The sequence below is a fragment of the Gorilla gorilla genome, chromosome 13 (genome assembly GCF_029281585.2).
Source record: "Gorilla gorilla gorilla isolate KB3781 chromosome 13, NHGRI_mGorGor1-v2.1_pri, whole genome shotgun sequence".
Classification (NCBI taxonomy): Eukaryota; Metazoa; Chordata; class Mammalia; order Primates; family Hominidae; genus Gorilla; species Gorilla gorilla.
This window is the reverse complement of record NC_073237.2, coordinates 128712177-128736645: the sequence shown is the minus strand read 5'-3', so window position 1 is coordinate 128736645 and position 24469 is coordinate 128712177. Positions and strand designations below refer to the sequence as shown.

Below are 24469 nucleotides of genomic sequence, written 5' to 3'. Positions count from 1 at the left end.
ACTGCACTCCAGCCTGGGCAACAGAGTGAGACTCTGTCTCAAAAAAAAAAAAAAAAAACAACATATTAATCCTACAGGATTATTATAAACTAAGATGTACATTGTAATCTGCAGAGCAACCACTAAGAAAATAATTCAAAAACATATTGTAAAATAAATTACAAGAGAATTAAAATAGTATACTATAAAATATCTATTTACCACAAAAGAAGGCAGCATTGGAGGAACTGAAAAAAATATATAAGACATACAGAAAACAAATAGAAAAATAGCAAAAGTGACATCTTTTTTAATCAGTAAATACATTAAAGTTAAATTGAGTAAACTCTTGAATTATAAAACAGATTGCAGATTGGATTAAAAATGATCCAATTAATGTGCTGTCTTCAAGAGACTCACTTTTGGCTGGGCGCAGTGGCTCACGCCTGTTATCCCAGCACTTTGAGATGCTGAGGTGGTCAGATCACCTGAGGTCAGGAGTTCGAGACCAGCCTGACCAACACGGAGAAACCCTGTCTTTACTAAAAATACAAAATTAGCTGGGCGTGGTGGCACATGCCTGTAATCACAGTTACTCAGGAGGCTGAGGCAGGAGAATCCCTTGAACTGGGGAAGCAGAGGTTGCGGTGAGCCAAGATTGCGCCATTGTACTCCAGCCTGGGCAACAAGAGGGAAACTCTCTCTCAAAAAAAAAAAAAAAAAGACTCACTTTATATTTAAAGACATAAATAGTTAAGAGTAAAACATTCTTTTCAAATAGTAACCAAAACAGAGCAGAAGTAATTACACTAATGTCAGACAAATTAGTATAATTTGTAGCTTGTTACAAATATTGTTACAAGGAACAAAGGACATGATATAATGATAAAAGCATCAATCCATCAGAAGATATAACTGTTATAAATATATATACATATATAACCTATATATATATAATCCATATATATATGTGTGTATATATATACATATATACCTAACAGAGCCCCTCAAAAATGAAGCAAAAACTGATAAAATTGAAAGGAGAAATAGATGTACAATAATATTTGGAGACTTTAACACCCCATTTTCTTTTTTTTTCACTTTTCTTTTCTTTCTTTTTCTTGTTTTTAAAGACAGGGTCTCGCTTTGTCACCCAAGCTGGAGTGCAGTGATGTGATCTCGGCTCACTGCAACCTCTGCTTCCTGGGTTCAAGCAATTCTCCTGCCTCAGCCTCCCGAGTAGCTGGAATCACAGGTGCCAGCCATCACGCCTGTCTAATTTTTGTATTTTTAGTAGAGACAGGGTTACACCATGTTTGCCAGGCTGGTCTTGAACTCCTGACCTCAAGTGATCCACCTACCTCGGCCTCCCAAAGTGCTGGGATTACAGGTGTGGGCCACTGTGCCTGGCCCTAACACCCCATTTTCTTTTTTTTTCACGTTTTGAGACGTTGTTTTGCTCTTGTTGCCCAGGCTGGAATGGTCTTGGCTCACTGCAACCTCTGCCTCCTGGTTTCAAGTGATTCTCCTGCCTTAGCCTCCGGAGTAGCTGGGACTACAGGTGCCCTCCACCACACCCAGCTGATTTTTTTTTTTTTTTGAGACAGAGTCTAGCCTTGTCGCCCAGGCTGGAGTGCAGTGGCGCGATCTTGGCTCGCTGCAACCTCTGCCTCCTGGGTTTAAGCGATTCTCCTGCCTTAGCCTCCTGAGCAGCTGGGATCACAGGCACCCACCACCACGCCCAGCTAATTTTGTATTTTTACTAGAGATGGGGTTTCACATGTTGATCAGGCTGGTCTCAATCTCCTGACCTTGTGATCCACCCGCCTCGGCCTCCCAAAATGCTGGGATTACAGGCGTGAGCCACCACGCCTGGCCTAACACCCCATTTTCAATAATGGATGTAACACTCAGATATAAGATCATTAAAGAAACAGAGGAATCGAATGACACTATAAACCAACTAGCCCTAACAGGAATATACAGAACATTCCAATCACCAGCAGCAGAATAGACATTCTTCTCGTGTGCACATGAAACATTGTCTAGAACAGGTCATATGTTAGGCCTCAAGCAATTTTCCATACATTTAAAAAGGTTGAAATCATGAAAAGTATATTCGCTGACCACAATAGAATGAAACTGCAAATAACAGAAGGAAGACAAAAACATTCAAAAATATGTGGAAATTAAACAACATGCTCTAAAACAACCAATGAGTCAAAGAAGAAATCAAAAGGGAAGTTAAACACTTTGGGCTGGGTGTGGTGTCTCATACCTGTAATCCCAGCACTTTGGTAAGCCGAGGTGGGAGAACTGCTTGAGCTCAGGAGTTCGAGGCCAGCTTGGGCAATATAGCAAGACCTTGTCTCTACTAAAAAAAAAAAAAAAATCAGCCAGGCATGGTGGCATTTGCCTATAGTCCCAGCTACTTGGGATGCTGAGGTAGGAGGATCGCTTGAGCCCTGGATATCAAGGCTATAGTGAGCTGTGATCATGCCACTGCACTTCACCCAGGGCAACAGAGAACGATTCTGTCTCAAAAATAAATAAATAAATAGATAAAATAAAATACTTTGAGACAAATGAACACAAAAATACAACATACCAAAATCTATGGGATGTAGCAAAAGCAGTGTTCCAAGGACAAATTATAGCTGTAGTCACCTATATTAAAAAAGAAGAAATATCTCAAATCAGTAACCTAATCTTTTACCCCCAAATGGCTGTGGAATTTGTTTGCTTAATGCATAATGGTCCTGGCAAAAATCAGTTAACCAACACTGAGAGATTTGTAATGAAAAACCAACTTTAAATATTCATTATGCCTTGATAGAAATTAGAGTTTACACAAACAAAAAAAGAAACTTTCGATATTGTCAGTCAATATAAAATGAATGTAATATGACTGATAGCATGGCAAGAAGGCATTTATACATTTTTCTCTAACATCTGACCACAGTTTAAGTTGCCATAATATCTTCTCTCCAGATAAAAATAGTATACTGATTTCTATAGCAAAGATTTTCTTGTACAAAAATCAAACAATGGATAAGTCACAACCGTAAAATATATATAGGATTAAAAAAACACATCAAACAGGTCCTGAAACTAAATAACAACTAGGAGGAGGAGGAGGATAGAGCCCTTGTAGGGGGCTTGTTTTCATCCACTTGAATGTGTGTGGGGTTTGTCTTCTGAGCCACAAGTTCTGACTTGTCTCATAAAAGCCATTTATTCTGATCAAACTTCTAAGAAAACATACAAAACACTTCTAATATTAAACATTGAAATAAATGTGGGCTATACATTCAAGAAAGATTAATAAAAGACTAATCTTTATTAATAAGATTAATAAGGTAATAATCTACCCACTCATTCCAGTTCAGGATCGTGGATGGCCAGAATCTTTCCTGGTGCCAGGTGGGTGCCAACTCTGGACAAGATGCCATCCCTTTGCAGGGTATACACTCATACACACACCCATGCTCACTCAGGCTAGGACAATGTAGACATGCCAATCAACCTAACTGGCACATCTTTGGAATTGGGAAGGAAATCGGAGTACCTGGAGGAAACCCACACAGACATGGGGAGAAGGGGCAAACTCCACACACAAAGTGGCCTCAGGGCCAGGCACGGTGGCTCACGCCTGTAATCCCAGCACTTTGGGAGGCTGAGGCGGGCGGATCACGAGGTCAGGAGTTCAAGACCAGCCTGGGCAACATGGTGAAACTCCGTCTCTACTAAAAATACAAAAATTAGCTGGGCGTGGTGGTGCGTGCCTATAATCCCAGCTACTCAGGAGGCTGAGGCAGGAGAATTGCTTGAACCGAAACCTGGGAGGCGGAGCTTGCAGTGAGCCAAGATCGCACCACTGCACTCCAGAGCCTGGGCTACAGAGGGAGATTCCGTCTCAAAAAAAAGCCTTGAGCAGGAATGGATTTTTTTTTTTTCTCTCATCAATGTTATAACAAAACCACATTGAACAAAATGATCTTATTAGAGAACCTGCTATACTTAATATTGTTAAGGTGTCAATTGATTCCCCAGATGTATCTAAAAATACAATTCAATCCCTATAAAAATTCCAACTGCTTGTACTTACTTATTTGCAGAAACGGACAAGCCAATTCTAAATATTCACATGGAATAGCAAGGGACCTTAAGTAGCTAAAACAATTTTGAAAAAGAAGAACGATACTGGAGGCCTCATACTTCCCAGTTTTTTTTTTTGTTTTTTTTTTGTTTTTTTTTGGAGATGAGGTCTCACTCTGTCGCCTCGCCTCCCGGGTTCAAGCCATTCTCCTGTCTCAGCCTCCCAAGTAGCTGGAACTACGGGCATGCACCACTAAGCCTGGCTAATTTTTGTATTTTTAGTAGAGACCGGGTTTCACCATGTTGGCTAGGCTGGTCTTGAACTCCTGACCTCAGGTGATCTGCCCACCTCAGCTTCCCAAAGTGCTGGGATTATAGGCCTGAGCCATTGCGCCTGGCCATGTTTATGGTTTCATCAGCTTTAGAAGTTTGTAATTTGTACTTATTTATTCATTCCAAATAAGTATTAATTTTCATTTCTAATTTTATATTTACAAAGTCTATTGCAGTGCTTCTGTTTAACATTCTATAGGTTGTGTAAGTTTTGGGCTCAACAATCCCTGAATGCACCTTGAATCAATGAGTCTCAGGACATAACATTGAGTGTAAAAAGCAATTTGCAGAAAAATACATCCTCCATAATTCCATATACAGAGTTAAAAAGCATGTAAAATTTATATGTTGTTTACAGACAAAAAATGTGGGAAGATGATAAGGCCTACAGAGGGCTTCAGGGACAGGAGGAAATTATGACTTTTGTGGGCTCTGGGCACACGTTACCTTCATGGCACTTTTCTCCATTAAAAAAATGATAAAAATTATATTTTATGGCCGGGTGCGGTGGCTCAAGCCTGTAATCCCAGCACTTTGGGAGGCCGAGGCGGGCGGATCACGAGGTCAGGAGATCGAGACCATCCTGGCTAACACGGTGAAACCCTGTCTCTACTAAAAATACAAAAAATTAGCCAGGCGTGGTGGCACCTGGCTGTACTCCCAGCTACTCCGGAGGCTAAGGCAGGAGAATGGCGTGAACCCGGGAGGCGGAGCTTGCAGTAAGCCGAGATGGCGCCCCTGCACTCCAGCCTGGGCGACAGAGAGAGACTCGTCTCAAAAAAAAAAAAAAATTATATTTTATGACTGTGTTGGTATAAAGGCTGTGTTGGTATATTAGTGTTACATGGTAAAACAAAATATGTTCAAAATATTTGACAGGATGAAGAAGTAGAAAAGAGGAAAATAACGGTCAAGGCGTGCTGCTCCTTGGACGGTTAAATTTGCATAACGGCCACCACGCCCTTCCAACAAGCCACGCCCCCTTGCTAGAATCTTCCTTCGCCTTGGGCCTTTCCCGCAGTGTTCCCCTAGGCTTGCTCCTCATCCTCGGGCCAGGGTTCTCCTCGGTAAGGCTGTATCTGACCCACTTTTCCCAAGCTGGCCCATCTCAGCCTCTTCTTTTCTTTATCGCCTGAGTCACCACTACTAATTGTTTAATTTCCCTGTCTCCTCTATTAACTGTAAGATGGTGACGCTGCATCATCGTGGTCAGTAGTAGGCGTTACTAAAAGGGGGTAGGGGCCGGGTGCGGTGGATCACGCCTGTAATCCCAGCACTTTGGGAGGTCGAGGCAGGGCGGGTCACTTGAGGTTGGAGTTTGAGACCATCCTGGCCAACATGGTGAAACCCCGTCTCTACTAAAAACATGAACATTAGCCGGGCGTGTGGCACACGCCTGTACTCCCAGCTACTCGGGAGGCTGACGCAGGAGAATCATTTGAACCCAGGAGGCGGAGGTTGCAGTGAGCCGAGACTGCGCCACTGCACTTCAGCTTGGGTGACAGAGCGTGACTCCATCTCAAAAAAAAAAAAGTGGGGGGGGTAGGCTTTCCAGTGGATTTTACTCTTTTTTATTTATTTATAGACTTTTCTGAGACAGGGTCTTGCTTTGTTCCCCAGCCTGGAGTATAGTGGCACAGTCACGGCTCACTGCAGTCTCGATCTCCCGGTCTCAATGGATATCCCCCCCTCGTCTCAGCCTCCCAACAAGCTGGGCCCACAGGTGCTAATTTTTTTTTTTTTTTTTTTTTTTTTTTTTTTCCGGAGAGAGAGTCTCGCTGCTCTGCCCAGGCTGGAGTGCAGTGGTGCGATCTCGGCTCACTGCAGCCTCTGCCTCCCAGGTTCAAGCCATTCTCATGCCTCAGCCTCCTGAGTAGCTGGGATTACAGGCACCCGCCACCACGCCCAGGTAATTTTTTTTATTTTTAGTAGAGATGGAGTTTCACCTTGTTGGTCAGGCTGGTCTCGAACTCCTGACCTCAGGTGATCCACCCGCCTCGGCCTCCCAAAGTGCTGGGATTACAGGCGTGAGCCACCGCGCCCGGCCTCGGTGGCTGAGTTTTATTTTTTTTTTTGTAGACACGGGTGTCTCGCTATGTTGCACAGGCTGGTCTCTGAACTCCGGGCTCAAGCGAGCCTCCCGCCTGGGCCTCCCAAAATGGTAGGATTAGAAGCGGGAGCCACCGCGCCGCCGCGGGATTTACTCTGCTGTGTTGCGCATCGCGCGCATTGTTCGCAAGACCTAAGGTCTCCCTTTCTTGTAATATAAAGGATATACACATATTCCTCCGAAATTACACGTTTACATAATTTACATTTCAGGTCTTTAAAGGAAATGTAAAGAGAAAAATTACTTCGTCACCGTAGTACATCCCCTGAGACACCTGAGGCGTGGAAAAAAGAAGAAAAAAGACGGAACGGAAATGGCCAGCGGGTAAGAGCTGACCCCACCCGCAGCACAGCTCATCCCGGAGCCGCCCCGCCCGCGGGAAGCCCCGGGCGGGGCCGAGGTCAAGGTTCCGCGGCAAACTCTCCCCGTCCACCCTGACGGGGACTCGGGATTGGTCGGGCCCCAGCTGCCCGGACGTGACGCCAGCGCCCGGCGTGAGCGGTGCACGGCGGCCGCTCTTCCCATGCCCCGCCCCCTGGGGGGGGCACCAAAACCCGAAAGCAGCGGCCGGGGCGGGGCCTGCGGCCGGCCGACTCAGCGCGGGGGCGGGGCCTATCTCGCGGCAACAGCTGGTTGGTAGCTGCGGCTGCGGGCCCGCACTTCCGCTGGTGGCCTAGAGCGGGGCCGGGTATGGAGGTGGGCTAGAGGCCGACGCCAGCCAGAGAGCGGTGAGGGTAGCGGCGGGCTGGAGGCCGCAGGTCGGGCGGGCGTGAGCGCAGGCGCGGCTTGTGCTTGCAGGGTCGCGTCGGGGAACCATCGCGGCGCCTAGGTCCCGGTGGGCGGATGGGGGAAGAGTCGGCGCGGGCTCGGCCGCTTCCCTCGGTGCGGGGGCGGGAGCACCCCTCGACGGCTGGCGGCCGCCTGTTGCCTTCCTGCGCGCTGGACCCGGCCGCTGCGACCCCCTGTCCTTCCGTTGTCCACTGCGGTCTCGTGTGAGCTGTTTTTTGGTGTGGACACTGCGTAGTTTCCTTGGGGCTGAGCGGGAGGTCTCGGGGTGGAAAGTGTCGGTTCCCTCCACACGCTCGTCTACCTCCCGCCTGGAGTCCCTCCCTTTGTTGTTTTTTCTTTTTTTTTTTTTTTTGAGACGGGGTCTCGCTCTGTCACCCAGGCTGAAGTGCAGTGGAGCAGTCACGGCTCGGTGCAACCTCGTCTTCCTGGGCTCCAGCGATCCTATCGCCTCATCCCCCCGAGTAACTGGGACCATAGGCGCGCGTCACCACGCCCGGCTAATTAAAACCAAAATGTGTTGCAGAGACAGGGCCTGGCTGTCTTTCCCAGGCTGGGCTCAGCTGCTCCAGGGATCCTCCGAGCCGCCGCGCCCGGCCGGTCCCTTCGTTTGGAGGAGAGTTTGTTTCTCCCACTTGGAGGGCCTGGAGCTTTTGCTTCTGGCCACAGGACTTTGTCCGTCCTCCCCAACTTCTGGGATCTAAGGATGTGCCCAGCAATTTGCACGACCCAAGTGAAACGGGGGTGACTGCCCTGAGGGAAAAGAGCTCCACAAGGAGAAGGCCGAGTGTGGTATTTGATAAGTGACACAGCTGAGGATCCTAGGATTGATGTTACCTGCGCGGGCTAATAACTTGGGGGATTTTTGGCTCGGTGCCTAGCTGTCCCCGTGAGTGGGGACAGCCCCTTGTGGAACTAGGAGTCAGAATTGCAGTTCTGCTGTTACCTGGAAGTCCACGCCAAGTTGTCTAACCTATCTGGGCTTCCTCATCAGCCAGCAGTATCTGTCTGTAATAGTATCGATACCAGGCTGAGATGAGATAAAGAGTATAAATGCCACTTACCAATTTCGTTTTTTGTTTTTTAATTTCAGAAATGTTCTTTTGGGGCCAGAGTCTGGGCATATATGAATGCAAATCCGTGTTTGTTCACAACTAAGCCCAGCTGAGACGATCACTTTTCTGTAGGCCATTTGTCCAGGTAATAATTTTTTTTTTTAGCAGGAGTTCAGAGCGCCGAGGTAAGTGCAATGATGGAAACATGTGCAGAGTCCTAAAGGGACAGAGAAGAAGGTCATCAGAGACAGACTGGAAGAGAGGACGGGTCGGACAGGCCCCCCCCAGACGTGATGACACTCAGGAGGGGCTTGCACACTGGTTGTTCTCAAATCCAGCTTTCTCTTCGAATCTTAGTGGAGTTCTTTAAAAGGGAAACAATTTTATCCGTAGGATCTTTTCTACTTTTTTTTTTTTAAGTTCCTGAGGTAAGTCTGATGTGCATTCACAGTTAAGTACCAGGCAGAGGTAGGAGGGTGGGTTTCCAAGGCCAGTGGAAGAGCTTCCATAAAGGCAGGGAATATCAGTCACCATGAATGGTTTTAGGAAGAGCAAGTCAAGGGAGGTAAGTGTGGAGGAAAGAGATGATGTGGAAGCTGGATCATCGCGGGCCTTGTGTGTGTTGAGCTCAGCAATTTGAATTTTATCCCAACATTGGAGGAGGAGTCATTTGTGCTTTCGAAGTCCATTTTGGGGCTTTGGCCTCTGGCAGCATTTTGGAGGAGGAATTGGTGGCGATCAAACAAGAGATAGATCATTTAGGCTTCTTCAGTAATCCAGGCAAATGATGAAAATGTATTGAACTAAGGTAGTGGCGGTTGCACTGAGAAGAAAGTAGAGATGTAATGAAGGGGTAGGCTCTGGAGCTCAGAGATTGCGGCTGAGGGAGAAGGAGCGTATAGGATAATTCCTAGGTTACTGGTTTGAAAATTGAATGTATGGTAATGTCATCAACAAGGGAATATAGAACAAATAACAGATTTAAGGGAAGGACTTTGTTGGGTTCTGGTCATGTTTACTTTGAGGTGCCCGTCAGATATGTGAGTAGAGATACACTGTATGCAGTTGGATATTGAATATATCTGGAGTTCTAGGCTAGGCTGTCAGTTATTGAGTAGGTGGAACAGTGCATCATTTCACTCAACCTCCCCAGTAGCTGGGACTACAGGTGCGTACCACCATGCCCAGCTAATTTTTATATTTTTAGTAGATACGGGGTTTCACCATGTTGGCCAGGATGGTCTTGATATCTTGACCTCGTGATCCCGCACGCCTCGGCCTCCCAGAGTGCTGGAATTACAGGTGTGAGCCACTGCGCCCTGCCTGCATTAAGTTTTACAATACATTCTCAGTCTGGGCAGCTTCAATCTAGGCAGTAGTTGAAGCAGTGGTTTGAAGTAGGTCGCCCAGAAAGAGTACTGAATGAAGAGGTGAGAATTCTCAGGACAAGCCTTCGAAAACTTTAGCATTTATATGAGTAACAAAGGCAGGGGTAATTATGAAGGTGATTGGGTAGAAGTGGTGTCCAAAAAATGGTGTGTTGTAGGTAAGGAAAGGATGGGCAGCATTTTCACATGCTTTAGCAGAGTCAGGTCAGGAACCTATTGGATTGGTAATGTAAAGATTGTTAGGGACTTCACATTCAGTGGAGTGTTAAGGATAGAAGCCAGAGTGCAAAGGAGCTGAAGAGGTGGGAGGTAGTGAATCTAAACTTCCAGATGTATAGCTGAGAAGTTTAGAAGAAAGAGATTGTTATTTGAAGTTTCTGGCTAGCTAATGTTGAGAAATGGATAGCCTAAGGATAAGTCTGTAGAAAATTACAGTGATACCTATGGTGAAGCATCCTATATTTTTGGTTTTGACACATTAGCTCTCTTTTTGGTGGGTGCTCAGAGAGTTGCTTTAATTTTGGTTTTGCAACTTGAGTATTGTCTGGACACACCCATTTGTCATTCACTAATGATTGCAAGCCGTTACAGTCTGATGAAACTAACAAAATAGACCTCAGGAAGAACTGAGTTGTATAAAAGCTTAAGAGGATTCACAGTAGTTTAGAAGCAATAATTTTCTCCCTAAAAGACAAAATATGCCCTATTGAGGTTTCCTGGGCTTAGCCATTAGGCCAGTGATGATTTTAAATTTGAAGACAAAACCACACACACAGCCTTTTGAAGAAGAACCATGGAAGCACATGTTCTCTTGGTGTGCTCTGCAGCAGTGTTCTCCGTTATCTTCTAGTGGCCATGACACTCACCTATTTTGGTAGTAACTCCTATATATTTTGAGACAATTTAGTCTTGCTTTTTTGGTTGTGGAAATAGGCTAGTTTTCTAAGTGAAATAAAAAGCAAATTCTGTAATTTTCTTAATAGAAGGTTTCTTTTGTTGTCTCCTTTGTTAGTAATTATTTTAAAGTACACAACATTTGGAGCTTCAAGTAAGGTAAGTGGGAAAAGAAGTATGCAACATTTTATTTGCATGGTAGTCTCACTTAAGTTTTTTAAAGCTTAAATTGGCTGCAGTCTGTTAGCTGCTGAAATCATGCTTCAGATGTTTGAGAAACCTCCATGAAGTTTCACTTTCTGTTCTTACGTCTTCTGAGTTCACTTTCCATATTAAACTAGGTTACCGGAAAAAAAAAAAGCTTCTGCAAGCTGTTAACTTACTAGTAGTGTGATGTTGGCCTCTTAGGAATAAGTAATTCTTCTTTTGAATAAAATAATTTTAAATTCTGCAGAAATACATTGAAGACCTTATCCCATGTTACTTGGCATTTCCTAGTCTGCAGTGCCCTTGTACTAGAAGGCATTAATAAAATGTAATTGAACTAGAGTTAGTGTCAGGAAAGGGCGGTACTCTGTGGCTATCACTGCATACTCTTTCCCCCCCCCACATCGATGAGAACTGTGTAACTCATGTTATCCTTTTTCTCCGCTTTCAGGAAGCTCCTCATGTAGAACTTAGTGAAATTAAATTTCTTCTAAAGAAGTTTTGATTTTGTTTTTTGAAATCTCATTTTTAAATGTCCTTTTGTGTGTATGTACTTTAATGTTGAAAGCTACCCTAAATTCTTTTTAGAACCATGAAGAAAGTATACCTCTTCAAAAGCATAAGTAAAAGTAATATTTAATAAATTTTAAAAAATCCATTCATATGACAATGTATTTGATTATGCTTATGCATTTCTAAATAATTATTTAATTGTGGGTATAAGAAGAAATTGAAGAATTTTAAAAAATCACTTTATTTTAGGAACTAGCTTTATGCCACAGAAGCCTCAGCAGCCAAGCCTAGTTTCTGTTGAGATGTTTTATATTTCCTGTTGGTAAAGATTATGTATTCTGAATTTTAGGGTGATGGTGATACTCAAAAATCTCACACTGCCACGTTTCCATTCCCACATACCCAGTGTCTTCATTTAGGTTTCTTTTGTTTGTTTGTTTTGAGACAGAGTTTCACTCTGTCACCCAGGCTGGAGTGCAGTGGCGCAATCTTGGCTCACTGCAACCTCTGCCTCCCACGTTCAAGCAGTACTCCTGCCTCAGCCTCCCAAGTAGCTAGGATTGCAGATGCGCACCACCAGCTAATTTTTGTATTCTTTTTAGTAGAGAATGGGGTTTCACCATGTTGGCCAGGCTGGTCTCGAACTGCGGACCTCAAGCAGTCTGCCCACCTCGGCCTCCCAAAGTGCTGGGCTTAAAGGCATGAGCCACCGTTCCCAGCTTACTTAGGTTTTTTAACCTCCTTCTAACCTTCTTTCTCCCTGAGTGGAGAGTTTTTAAACATTTTTAAAAACTGCCTCTCCTGTGAATTTTATTACCACCAATATATTGTGTCTCTATGTACTGTATGTTTATCTGAGCTTTATATCTAAAAAGAGGAGGGCTTTTTCACGTCCCACTAACTAGTTTTAGATCTCTTTGAGGGTGACATCACTCCTGATGAGGGTGACATCACTCCTGATGAGAGTGCTGAGCTAGGTCCATTCAGTTTATGAAATGAACTTAAGTTTGTAGTTGGTAACTTTTTTCCCCATTCCAAAATCTGTACTTCGAAAATATTGGTAAGTCTGGGTCTCTGTATATTTTCTATCAGTACTGTGTTGTTTTGAGCCTTCTCTGTAGCACAACTTTATGTTGCCTTATGATACTTATTCCTTATACAATGCTTTCATTTTTCTGTATTTTTCGTATGTCAAAAATAGAAGGATTTTTTTAGTTTAGTGAATCGGTGATTGATAAGCCAGCCAGCAGAAGATTTGGGTTTTAGTGACACATTTTAAATTGAAACCAGGGTCACAAGTTGGAAGTGTACCTATTCTTGACACACAGTAGGTCTGAAGTTGGTTTTCTTCTTGATGTCATCTTTTCTGGCTGTAGGTACAGAATGAGCACATGTTGTTGGTGTACGCCAGGTGGTGCTTCCACCATTGACTTCCTAAAGCGCTATGCTTCCAACACTCCCTCCGGTGAATTTCAAACAGCTGACGAAGACCTCTGCTACTGCTTGGAGTGTGTGGCTGAGTACCACAAAGCAAGAGATGAATTGCCGTTCTTGCATGAGGTAAAATATATTAGATGGGCAATATTTTTCAGAGCTTGATAGCTGGGAAGAGAATAAGTTTGAACTCCGTTGGAAGTATTCAGAGAAATGATGATACGATTTCAACTTTGTGGGGTTTTTTTTGTTTGTTTTTGTTTTGTTTTTGTTGTTGTTAGAGATGGAGTCTCACTCTGTCACTCAGGCTGGAGTGCAGTGGAGCGATTATACATATATCATTTTACACATTCGAGTATATTCTTAGGACAAATTCCTGAAAGTGGAAGTGCTGTCTCATGATTTTCCATGGGCCACATGGGTTTTCATAGTTTGTTTTGCTATGTTTTGGAGACAAGGTCTTTGCTCTGTTGCCCAGGCTAGAAGTGCAGTGGTACGATCACGGTTCACTGCAGCCTCAACCTTCTGGACTCAAGCCATCCTCCCACCTCATCCTCCTGAGTAGCTGGGACTACAGGCATGTGCCACCATGCTCCGCTAATTTTTACAATTTTTTTGTAGAGACGAGGTCTTATTATTTTGCCCAGGCTGGTCCTGAACTCCTGAGCTCAAGTGATCCTCCCGGTTTGGCCCCCCAGTGTTGGAATTACAGGCATGAGCCACCATGCCTGGCCGACTTTGAAGGCTAATATAAGTCAAGTACCTAACTCATTGCCTGGTATATACTAGGTGCTGAGTAAATGTTTATCACGGATGGAATTGAAACCTGGATCAGAATTTTATGATCTGTTGCTTTTAGTCACATTGGTATAAAATAATTTAATGAAATAAAGTCATTGGGAGGGGATTTGTTTCATAATTTTTTGGTCAGTGCTATAATACATGCATGTATCTGAGTATCTGAATGGCCTGGGTTTTTGTTAGTGGGTTTTTTTTTTTTTTTTTTTTTGAGACAGAGTCTCACTCTCTCGTCCAGGCTGGAGTGCAGTGGCGTGATCTCGGCTCACTTCAACCTCTGCCTCCCAGGTGGATTCAAGCGATTCTCCTGCCTCAGCCTCCCAAGTAGCTGGGACTAAAGGCACGTGCCACCACACCCGGCTAATTTTTTATTTTTAGTAGAGATGGGGTTTTACCATGTTGGCCCAGCTGGTCTCAAAACTCCTGACGTCAGGTGATCTGCCCACCTCGGCCTCCCAAAGTGCTGGGATTACAGCTGTGAGCCACTGCGCCTGGCCAGGGTTTTTTTTTTTTAATTGGTAATAATAACTTCTTTTTTTCTTTTTTTAATGGGCAAATGGCATAAACCTCTAAGGGCAAGCATATTTTCCAGTCATGATAACAAAAGTGAAAGATATAATTCTAAATATTTGGCTTTGAATATTTGGTTTATTTATTTGATGAAAAACAGAACGTAGACCATAGAGATACATACAGTATATAGAGGAGAGGATGATTAGTAATGGACTCGTGTTGAGAAATGTGCACTTTATAAAGTTTTCTAATTATGAAGCTATCCAGCGTCTTTTATACTACAAGCTGCGCTAAGGTAGTTAGCTATGGCTAGAACATAGAAGGGAAGACATAGAAGGGCCTCAGTTTTGCATTTGACAGAGAAGCTCCAGCTTCTCTTTTTTTTTTTTTTGAATGTAGTTGATAGGGATGTTGAGATATTTATAGAAAACTTCTACAAGATAAGTGTTTAAGGCTGAGCGCTGTAGCTTACACCTGTAATCCCAACACTTTGGGGTGCTGAGGCAGGTGGATTACGAGGTCAGCAGTTTGAGACCAGCCTGGCCATCATGGTGAAAGTCAGTCTCTACTAAAATACAAAAATTAGCCAGGCGTGGTGGGCGCCTGTAATCCCAGCTACTCAGGAGGCTGAGGCAGGAGAATTGCTTGAACCCGGGAGGCCAAGGTTGCAGTGAGCTGAGACCACGCCATTGCACTCCAGCCTGGGCGACAGCAAGATTCTGTCTCAAAAAAAAAGAAAAAGTGTTTAAACATATCATACTATTTTTTGTTTTCTTGTTTTTTTTCGTTTGTTTGGTTTTTTGTTTGAGATGGAGTTTCCCTGTTGTTGCCCAGGCTGGAGTGCAGTGGCGTGATCTTGGCTCACTGCAACCTCTGCCTCCTGGGTTCAAGCGATTCTCCTGCTTCAGCCTCCCGAATGTGGGATTACAGGCATGCACCAGTACGCCTGGCTATTTTTGTATTTTTAGTAGAGACGAGGTTCCTCCATGTTGGTCAGGGTGGTTCTGAACTCCCGACCTCAGGTGATCCGCCCACCTCAGCCTCTCAAAGTGCTGGGATTATAGGCAGGAGCCAGTGTGCCTGGCCTGTTTTCTTTTTCTCTTAGAGGCAGGGTTTCCCTATGTCATCCAGGCTGGAGTACAGTGGCACAATCATAGCTCACTGTAGCTTCAGATTCTTTGGCTCAAGTGATCCTTTTGCTTCAGCCTCCAGAGAAGCTAGGACTGTAGGCATGCACCACACCTAGCTAATTTTTCTATTTTTTTTTTTTTTTTTTAGTGACAGGGTCTTGCTTTGCTACCCAGGCTGGTCTCGAACTCCTGACCTGAAACAGTCCTCCTACCTCAGCCTTCCAAAATGCTGGGATTACAGCTGTGAGCCACTGTGCCTAGCCAATATCTCATACTGTGTGTACTCATTTTTCATAAAAGTGGCCGCATTTGAATAGTTTTCTTTAAATCTAAAATACAATCTCTAATACTTTACATTTCAGCATTTTTGTACTTAGGAAAAGACTTTCTAGGTCGTCACATTGAGTGTATTTTGTTGATGATAAGACATAATGCACACTGCCCATTTTATTTTCCTCTAGGTTTTATGGGAATTAGAAACCTTACGTCTCATAAATCACTTTGAAAAATCCATGAAGGCAGAAATTGGAGATGATGATGAGTTATATATAGTAGACAACAATGGAGAGATGCCACTGTTTGACATCACTGGGCAAGACTTTGAAAATAAGCTTCGAGTTCCTCTTCTTGAAATACTGAAATATCCTTACTTGCTTCTACATGAACGTGTTAGTGAGTATCTTGATGGTTCCTCAAGTTATATCAGTTTTATTGTTTTAGTATCATAAGAATTTAGGCTTATCTATATTGCAAATTTGTTTGCTAAACATATTATTAGGATATATAATTAGGACTTCATTTTTTTCCCAACATTTTTTATTTTTTGAGTTCAAACACAAAATACCTATTTTTGGGGCACAGTTCAAACTTATCTTGTTCAGAGGGTAACTGAAGATTGTTTTTATTTTTTTTTAGAGACAAGGGTCTTGCTGTGTCTCCTAGGCCGAAGTGCAGTGGCGCAGTCATGGCCCACTGCAGTCTCTACCTCCTGGGCTCAAGTAATACTCCTGCCTGAGCCTTGTGGGTAGCTGGGAGTACAGGTGTGTGCCATTGCGTCCAGCTAATTTTATGTTGTATTTATTGTAGAGATGAAGTTTCACTGTTGCCCAGGCTGGTGTTGAACTCCTGGGCTCAAGCAGTCCTCCCACCTCAGCTTCCCAAATTGCTGGGATTATAGGCACGAGCCACTATGCCTGGCTCTCAACATTTTATTGTGAAAATTTTTTAACATAGAAAAGTAAATTATACAGTGAACATGATATACCCATCACATAGTTTATACGGTTGTTAACATTTTGCTATATTTGCTTTATTACGTATCTGTTCACCTCTTTGTTCAATTATTAATAATTTTCATTCTCGCCGGGCATGGTGGCTCACGCCTGTAATCCCATCATTTTGGGAGGCTGAGGCAGGCAGATACCTGAGGTCAGGAGTTCGAGACCAGCCTTGCTAACATAGTGAAACCCTGTCTCTACTAAAAATACAAAAATTAGCCAGGTGTGGTGGCAGGCACCTGTAATCCCAGCTACTCAGGAGGCTGAGGCAGGAGAATCACTTTGAACCTGGAAGGCGGAGGTTGCAGTGAACCGAGATTGTGCCACTGCACTCCAGCCTGGGTGACAGAGGGAGACTCTGTCTTAAAAAATAGTAATAATAATAATAATTTTCATTCTTGTAGTATGTCTGTGGCAGGGTTTCTCAGCCTTGCACTGGTGACATTTTGGATAATCCTTTGCTGTGGGCTGTGCCGTCCATTGTAGGATGTGTAGCAGCATCCCTGGCCTTTGTCTACTAAATGCCGCTAGCACTCCCTATCTCTTTTGTGACAACCAAAAATGTCTCCAGACATTGCTGAATACCCCTTTTGGGGGGTGAGGTATAAAATCACCCCTGGTTGGGAAATGCTATTCTGTGGTAATTTTCATTAACCACGATGGCATGGCTTATTATAGCTGTCTAGATTTTGGTTGTTGATATTTGCATTTCATAATACGAATCTCTTGAAAGTAAAGGCATTTCCCTAACCTATCAAATCTAACAATACCTTTTTTTTTTTTTAAAGAGTCTCACTGTCGCCCAGGCTGGAGTGCAGTGGCATGATCTTGGCTCACTGCACCCTCCGCCTCCTGGGTTCAAGCGATTCTCCTGCCTCAGCCTCCCGAGTAGCTGGGATTACAGGCGCCTGCCACTACACCTGGCTAATTTTTTGTATTTTTAGTAGAGACAGGGTTTTGCCATGTTAGCCAGGCTAGTCTCAAGCTCCTGACCTCAAGTGATCCGCCCACCTCGGCCTCCTAAAGTGCTGAGATTACAGGTGTAAGCCAGCGTGCCTGGCCCAAAATAACAATACTAAAATCTAGTTCATTTTCATATTTTCCCAATAGTTGCAAAATGTGTTTTTGGCTGATTTGCTTAAATTAGAATCTAGTCAGGGACCACACATTGCATTTGGTACATAGTTCTTCCAGCTCTTTTAATTCAAAACAGTCTTCTCAGCCTCGGCAGTGTAGCAACACCCTCCCTTCCCCATCTCTACAAAAAAGAAAATTTAACTGGATATAGTGGCATGTGCCTGTATTCCTAGGTACTCAGGAGGCTGAGGTGGGAGGATCATTCGAGCCCAGGAGGTTGAGCCTGAGGTGAGCCATGAGCACACCACTGTACTTCATTCTGGGCAACAGCGCAAGACCCTGTCTCTAAAAAACCCAAAAACAATCTTAAGTTGACCCTTGAACGGTGCAGATCCAGTCATACATGGATCTTTTTTCAACCAAAGTGGAATCAAAAATACCATATTTATGGGTTGCAAAACCCGCTTCTCTGGAGGGTCGACTTTAGGTATATGCTGATTTCTCAGGGCCAGCTGCAGGACTCAGCTGTGTGTGGATTTTGGTATCCTGGAGCCAAACCCCTGCACGTGCCAACTATGTTTGTACAGAAACCAACATGTGCCCTCTTCTTTTTTTTGGCCATGAGTTTGACTTGTTGAGGGAGGCCATATATTTGCCCTGTAGGATAACATACTTTATGGATTTTTCTGATTTCTTTCCTGTACTGTTTGTCTAAACCAATAAATTCAAAGTAGCTAGATTTGAAAATTCTAAGACTTTTTCAAGTATTAAAGAATAATCTATCCGTAAAAGTATATAAGCTTGATGTTTTTTTGCAAGTCAAACAGATTTGTGTAGCCAGCATCCAGATCAAAAATCGAAACATTATCAACATCCTAGGAGTGCCCTTCATGCTTTTCTACTCATTATGCCTCCCCATCCCTAAAGCCAACCACTGTCACTAGTGAAAAAACTATGATATTGAAAATGTAATATGAAAAAACGACAATATTTTTTGAAATTTTACAGCTAAAGTTGATTCATCTGAAAGGGTAAATGGATTGTTCAATAAATGGGAGTGGGATAGCTAGTCACTTAGGGGTAAAGCTGACTTTGTTCCTTGTTTTCGTATCAGATAAAGTCTAGGTGGATCAAAACATAAGATACAAATGGAGTTGGACCTATAACCATATGGTTACAGGTCCTTTATACATTCCCTATGGAGATAATTATTCTAAGTGTGAATAAAGAGCTACATTCTTTTTTTGTTTGTTTGTTTTGAGGTGGAGTTTTGCTCTTGTTGCCTAGGCTGGAGTGTAATGGCATGATCTCAGCTCACCGCAACCTCCACCTCCTGGGTTCAAGCGATTCTCCTGCCTCAGCCTCCTGAGTAGCTGGGATTACAGGCATGCGCCACCACACCTGGCTAATTTTGTATTTTTTTTTTTTCTTTTTTAGACAGAGTCTCGCTCTGTCGCCCAGGCTGGAGTGCAGTGGCGCGATCTCGGCTCACTGCAAGCTTCGCCTCCTGGGTTCACGCCATCCTCCTGCCTCAGCCTTCCGAGTAGCTGGGACTACAGGTGCCCACCACCACGCCCGGCTAATTTTTTGTATTTTTAGTAGAGATGGGGTTTCACCGTGTTAGCCAGGATGTTCTCGATCTCCTGACCTTGTGATCCGCCTGCCTCGGCCTCCCAAAGTGCTGGGATTACAGGTGTGAGCCACCGCGCCCGGCAAAAAAGGGATCTATTCTAATAAGGTCAGAATAATTTCTAAGAACACCCTGTGATCAACGGATTTAGCCTGTCAGGTAAATATTGTTCCTGCATTTACAATATAAGCATTTTTATGCCTCAATTTGGAAAAATAAAAAGCAAATTTTTATTTATTTACAGAATAGCCCAAGGAGCCTAATTTAGGGAATCTTGATAAGGTGATAAGATTTATGTATTTTACTTATTTTTTTCTTTTTAGACGAGTTATGTGTTGAAGCACTTTGTCGGATGGAACAAGCCAATTGCTCCTTTCAGGTGTTTGACAAACATCCAGGGATCTATTTGTTTTTAGTCCATCCCAATGAAATGGTGAGTGTGAGTGTTGGGCGATAGAAGGGTATATTGTACTTTTGTACCTATAGATAGCTATAATAGCAGTTTTTGGTGTGGATTTTGTTTAAAATGTTTGCTACAATTTTTCTTGCTTTAAAATTTACTACAGTTAAGTAGAGGGCGCTCTGGGGTCAAAGAAGAGGGGATCTCAGAGGATAGGGGATACTTACCAACAGGTGATGCTTGATCTTAAAAGACAAACGGGAATAACTTGATGTCCTTTCAGTATGTCGAATTGAACTCAAGAAGACCTCTTCTCTTGACTTTCTCACCTGCTTGACCCACTGCAGACACATGGAGATACCGGTTAAAACATTTGAAAAGTTATTTGCTGATAGATTAGAATTAAAACAAGGGAAGGTAGGGAGGGAGACTGGGAAAATCTGGTGCTAGAGATGAAGAAGGACAAAATCCAGAACAGTGAGCAGGAACAGAAGCAGATAGCATTGAAACCTGACATAGCCCTTTGGCTAAGGTTTGAGATCTTGTCACCTTTTGTGGTAAGACAGTCTGTGCTTCAGGTCTCATGCCTAATGCCACCTAGAACTGAGTGACTACATTAAGCCGGTAGCCAGGAAGGGCTACTCTGCCAATGTAAAGCAAGAAAAATTACGTTTTTTAAAAAAAGCGGCCGGGCGCGGTGGCTCACGCCTGTAATCCCAGCACTTTGGGAGGCCGAGGCGGGTGGATCACGAGGTCAGGAGATCAAGACCATCCTGGCTAACACGGTGAAACCCCGTCTCTACTAAAAATACTAAAAATTAGCCGGGCGTGGTGGCGGGCGCCTGTAGTCCCAGCTACTCGGGAGGCTGAGGCAGGAGAATGGCGTGAACCCAGGAGGCGGAGCTTGCAGTGAGCCGAGATCGCGCCACTGCACTCCAGCCTGGGCGACAGAGTGAGACTCCGCCTCAAAAAAAAAGGCATGGTAATGGGATTGCCAGTCAAGATGATGGTGAATTTCAGTTTCCTCTGGGCCAAACACATACCAATGATATAAAAAAAAAGCAAAAGGAGGAAATTAAAGGGGTATAATCAGTTCCTCCAAAGGAAAACTTATTTCTGTGGACCAGCAATGGAACAGAAACATAAAGTAATAAATGAGTGGAAACCTGGCCTGGGTGGCGGTGGGTAGCTCGGGATTCAGCTTGTGCAGGACAACAGGAATTAGAAGTATACTCCAGGCAAGGCAAAGAACCAAAGCCAAACTCCGCACTCCAAACAAGGGGCGGATGGGGGTGCTTCTTTGCCTGTGAAAGAAGGTTGCCAAAGTATTAAAAAGGTTCACTGGCTTTTTAAAAGCTGTTTACATATGGAGGAAGCAGGTCTGGTCTTGTAACCAGTGCCTGGGCGAAGCACTTGCAGCCTTGGTGACTGAGTCTGCCTAGCCCTTATGTAACCAAAGGTTGGGAGCCCTGAGCTGCTGTTAGTAGACCTAGTTCTGGAGCAGGACTCTGAAGGATGGATAGAAAGCAGCCCAAATTTATATTTAGGAAGGGGAGGGGTAGTGGTAGGAGGGACACAGAATTCCTCCCTGTCGGATGAGCTTGCAAACCAAATCCCTGAAACACACGAGGAAAGCGCATGCTCTGACAGAACAAAGACCAGCACTGTTGGTCCTTTGTCTAGGTTTAACTCTAGAGGAACTTGAAAGAGAAAATGGAGAACATTGAGAAAAATTCTGAGTTGACAAGGGCTGGTTTATTAAAAAAATTTTTTTTATTATTATATTTTATTTTTTGAGACAGAGTCTTGCTCTGTTGCCCAGGCTGGAAGTAGAGACAGGGTTTCACCGGGTTGGCCAGGCTGGTCTCAAACTCCTAACCTCAAATGATGCACCCACCCCGGCCTCCCAAAGTGCTGAGATTACAGGTGTAAGCCACCACGTCCAGCCGACAAGGGCTGTTTTGAAAGGTGAATGTGGGAGATGGGGAGGAGAACATCCTTGGTTTGTGAATTCCTTTTCACTCTGGGGTATTGGGTCCTATCTGGCCGTGCCTGTGGGAGGCACTATGGAATGACCTCTCAGAGCATTCTCCCACAGCCAGAGAATAAAATGGGCTGTGGGAGAATAAAATAGAAAAGGAACTGTTAAGGTTCTGCTTCCAGTTCTCCCTCACCATTGCCTTAGATGAATAAAACCTGCATCCAAATCTGTTATCAACTAAAAGATCCGATCCAGGTGAAGGTAGGAATGAAATCAGCACAGTGGATAACCCCTAATGTTTGTGAGGCACTGAGACAAGCAGGTGGAGACCAATTAACCACTGATAATTGCTTCATTATCATCCCCTCTTAACCCCAGGACTTGGGGGATTACAGCCCAGTAGTGTCTTCTAATGCTGCTTCTGCCCGGGAGTAAAGGGTGACAACCTGACTTAGAAAACTAAAATGCGTGGCAGTGAGTGATTACGTTTTTCTGGCTTGGATTTTATCCATCACTCAGCCCTGAATTGATTGGGCATAAGCCAGTCTGGAGTCTGGCCTTCCATAGGCACCGCCTGATAGGAGCCAGTACCCCAGAGTGAAAAGGAATTCACAAACTAAAAATAATAGACATATGAGAAACATGAAGATTTCAGTAGAAGCAGATATATTAGGACGCTTGTCCAGTAAATTTAAAATTATTATAGTAAACATGCTGGAAGAAATACGGGAAGATACTAATGTGAAATGAGAACTAGAAAACGTGAGAACCAACAAGCCTACACATTGTGCACATGGACCCTAGAACTTAAAGTATAATTAAAAAAAAGAAAGAAAATGTGAGAACCAAGCCAAGTTGTTGTAACATTGAAAAATGAGATATTTAAAAGAAAGGCTTCAGGAGATGGGATAGATGATACAGTGGGTACAGCCAAGAGAATGAGTGACTGTATTAGAAGACCAGATTGAGCAAATCCCTAAGAAGAAAAAGGGAAATAGAAAATATAAAAAGAAAAGCTAAAAGATAAATGGAGGGTAGAAGTAGTAGTGTTAACAAAGATGTAAGACGTCCCAGAAAGAGAAAAATAAAAATCAGGACAAAGAAATACCGGAGATATGGCTGGGCACGGTGGCTCATTCCTGTAATCCCAGCACTTTGGGAAGCTGAGGTGGGCGGATCACCTGAGGCGAGGAGTTCGAGACCAGCCTGGCCAACATGATGAAACCCTGTCTCTACTAATAATACAAAAAAATTAGGCAGGCATGGTGGTGTGTGCCTGTAGTCCCAGCTACCTGGGAGGCTGAGGCAGGAGAATCGCTTGAACCCAGGATGCAGGGGTTGCAGTGAGCCGAGATTGCAACATTGAACTCCAGCCTGGGCAACAGGAGCAAAACTCCATCTCACAAAAGGAAAGTTGTACTATATGGAAAGAGAAGTTAGATCCCTACCTTATTATCATTCATAATGACAAAATCTATCTAAAAAACCATAGTTAGGTTCAGTTTTCAAACTCTTTGCAGGAAATAGAGGTGTACAGCATTTAGATTGTAAGGTGAGGAAAGGTTTGTTTTATTTTTTTGAGACAGGGTCTTGCTCTGTCACCCAGGCTGGAGTGCAGTGGCGTGATGACAGCTCACTGTAATCTCTGCCTCCCAGGCTCAGGCATTTCACCAAAATCTCCTTCCTCGGTCACCATGCCCAGCTAATTTTTTGTAGGGGTTTCGCTGTGTTGCCCAGGCTGGGTTCGAACTCCTGGGCACAAGTGCCCCCATACCTCAGCCTCCCAAAGTGTTGAGATTACATGCATGAGCCACCATGCCTGGCCTGAGGAAGGGTTTTATAAAAACGAAAGCATTGATTATGAAAGGAAAGTTGATGAACTTGACTATATTAAAATGAAAAGTTATTGTTTATCAAAAAATACCATAAAGAGAGTGAAAATACTAGTTAAAAATTGGGAAAAGGGCTGGGCATGGTCGCTCATGCTCGAAAGCCCAGGCCTTTGGGAAGCCAGGGCTGGAGGATTGTTTGAAGCCAAGAATTCAAGACCAGCCTGAGCAACATAGCAAGAACCTATCCCTACAAAAAAAAATTTTTTTTAATTAGCTTGGCATAACGTTGCACACCTGTAGCCCTAGCTACTCAGGAGGCTAAGGTGGGAGGATCACTTGAGCCCAGGAGGTTGAGGCTGCAGTGAACCCTGATCTGCCGGTGCACTCCAGCCTGGGCAACAGAGTGAGACTCTTTCTCAAAAAAATAAAGTAAAAAATTGAAGATAATCATATTACTAACAATGCGAAAAATATGGATGAGGATCTGAACAGGCATGTCCCAGAACAGAAGAGGAACTACCAATAGCTAATAAATATATGAAGGAATGTTTTCTATTTAATGGTCAGGGAAATAATAAGACCACAATGATATACCATTTTATTTTTGTGTGATAGCCTGCGAATACAATTTTGGAGAGGTCATGCATTTGCAAAATCTCTTGTTATTGCTGGTAAAAGGTCTTACTTAGCTGTCATGTCCATTTAGTCCTCTTTAATCTGGAACATTTCATTGTCTTACATGAAAATTACTTTTCTGAAGAATACAGTCATTCCTGCTCTGCCTCTTTTTAAAAAAATAAGTGAGGCTGGGCACGGTGGCTCATGCCTGTAATCCCAGCACTATAGGAGGCCGAGGTGGGTGGATCATGAGGTCAGGAGTTCGAGACCAGCCTGGCCAGCATGGTGAAACCCCGTCTCTACTAAAAATAACAAAAGTTAGCCGGGCGTGGTGGTGCACCCTTGTAATCCCAGCTACTTAGGAGGCTCAGGTAGGAGAATGACTTGACCCCGGGAGGCAGAGGTTGCAGTGAGCC

The 24469-nt window shown here is 43.9% G+C and overlaps 1 protein-coding gene across 6 annotated transcripts in view; it reads left to right on the top strand.

Moving 5' to 3' along the window:
- Positions 1 to 5442: 5442 nt before the first annotated feature.
- SETX (senataxin) overlaps positions 5443 to 24469 on the top strand; it is a 93157-nt gene continuing 74130 nt past the window's right edge. For 2 of the 6 annotated variants that reach the window (XM_055351406.2, XM_055351403.2), the window contains exons 1-5: positions 7196 to 7512; positions 8400 to 8506; positions 12740 to 12923; positions 15700 to 15910; positions 19546 to 19655. In XM_055351406.2, coding sequence (XP_055207381.1) covers positions 12747 to 12923; positions 15700 to 15910; positions 19546 to 19655 — 498 coding nt within the window. In that variant the 5' untranslated portion in view covers positions 7196 to 7512; positions 8400 to 8506; positions 12740 to 12746. Of the gene's footprint in view, positions 5478 to 6732; positions 6845 to 7052; positions 7528 to 8399; positions 8507 to 12739; positions 12924 to 15699; positions 15911 to 19545; positions 19656 to 24469 lie in introns of those variants that run through there. The other 4 variants (XM_031014460.3, XM_031014461.3, XM_031014459.3 and 1 more) reach the window with 4 other exon arrangements.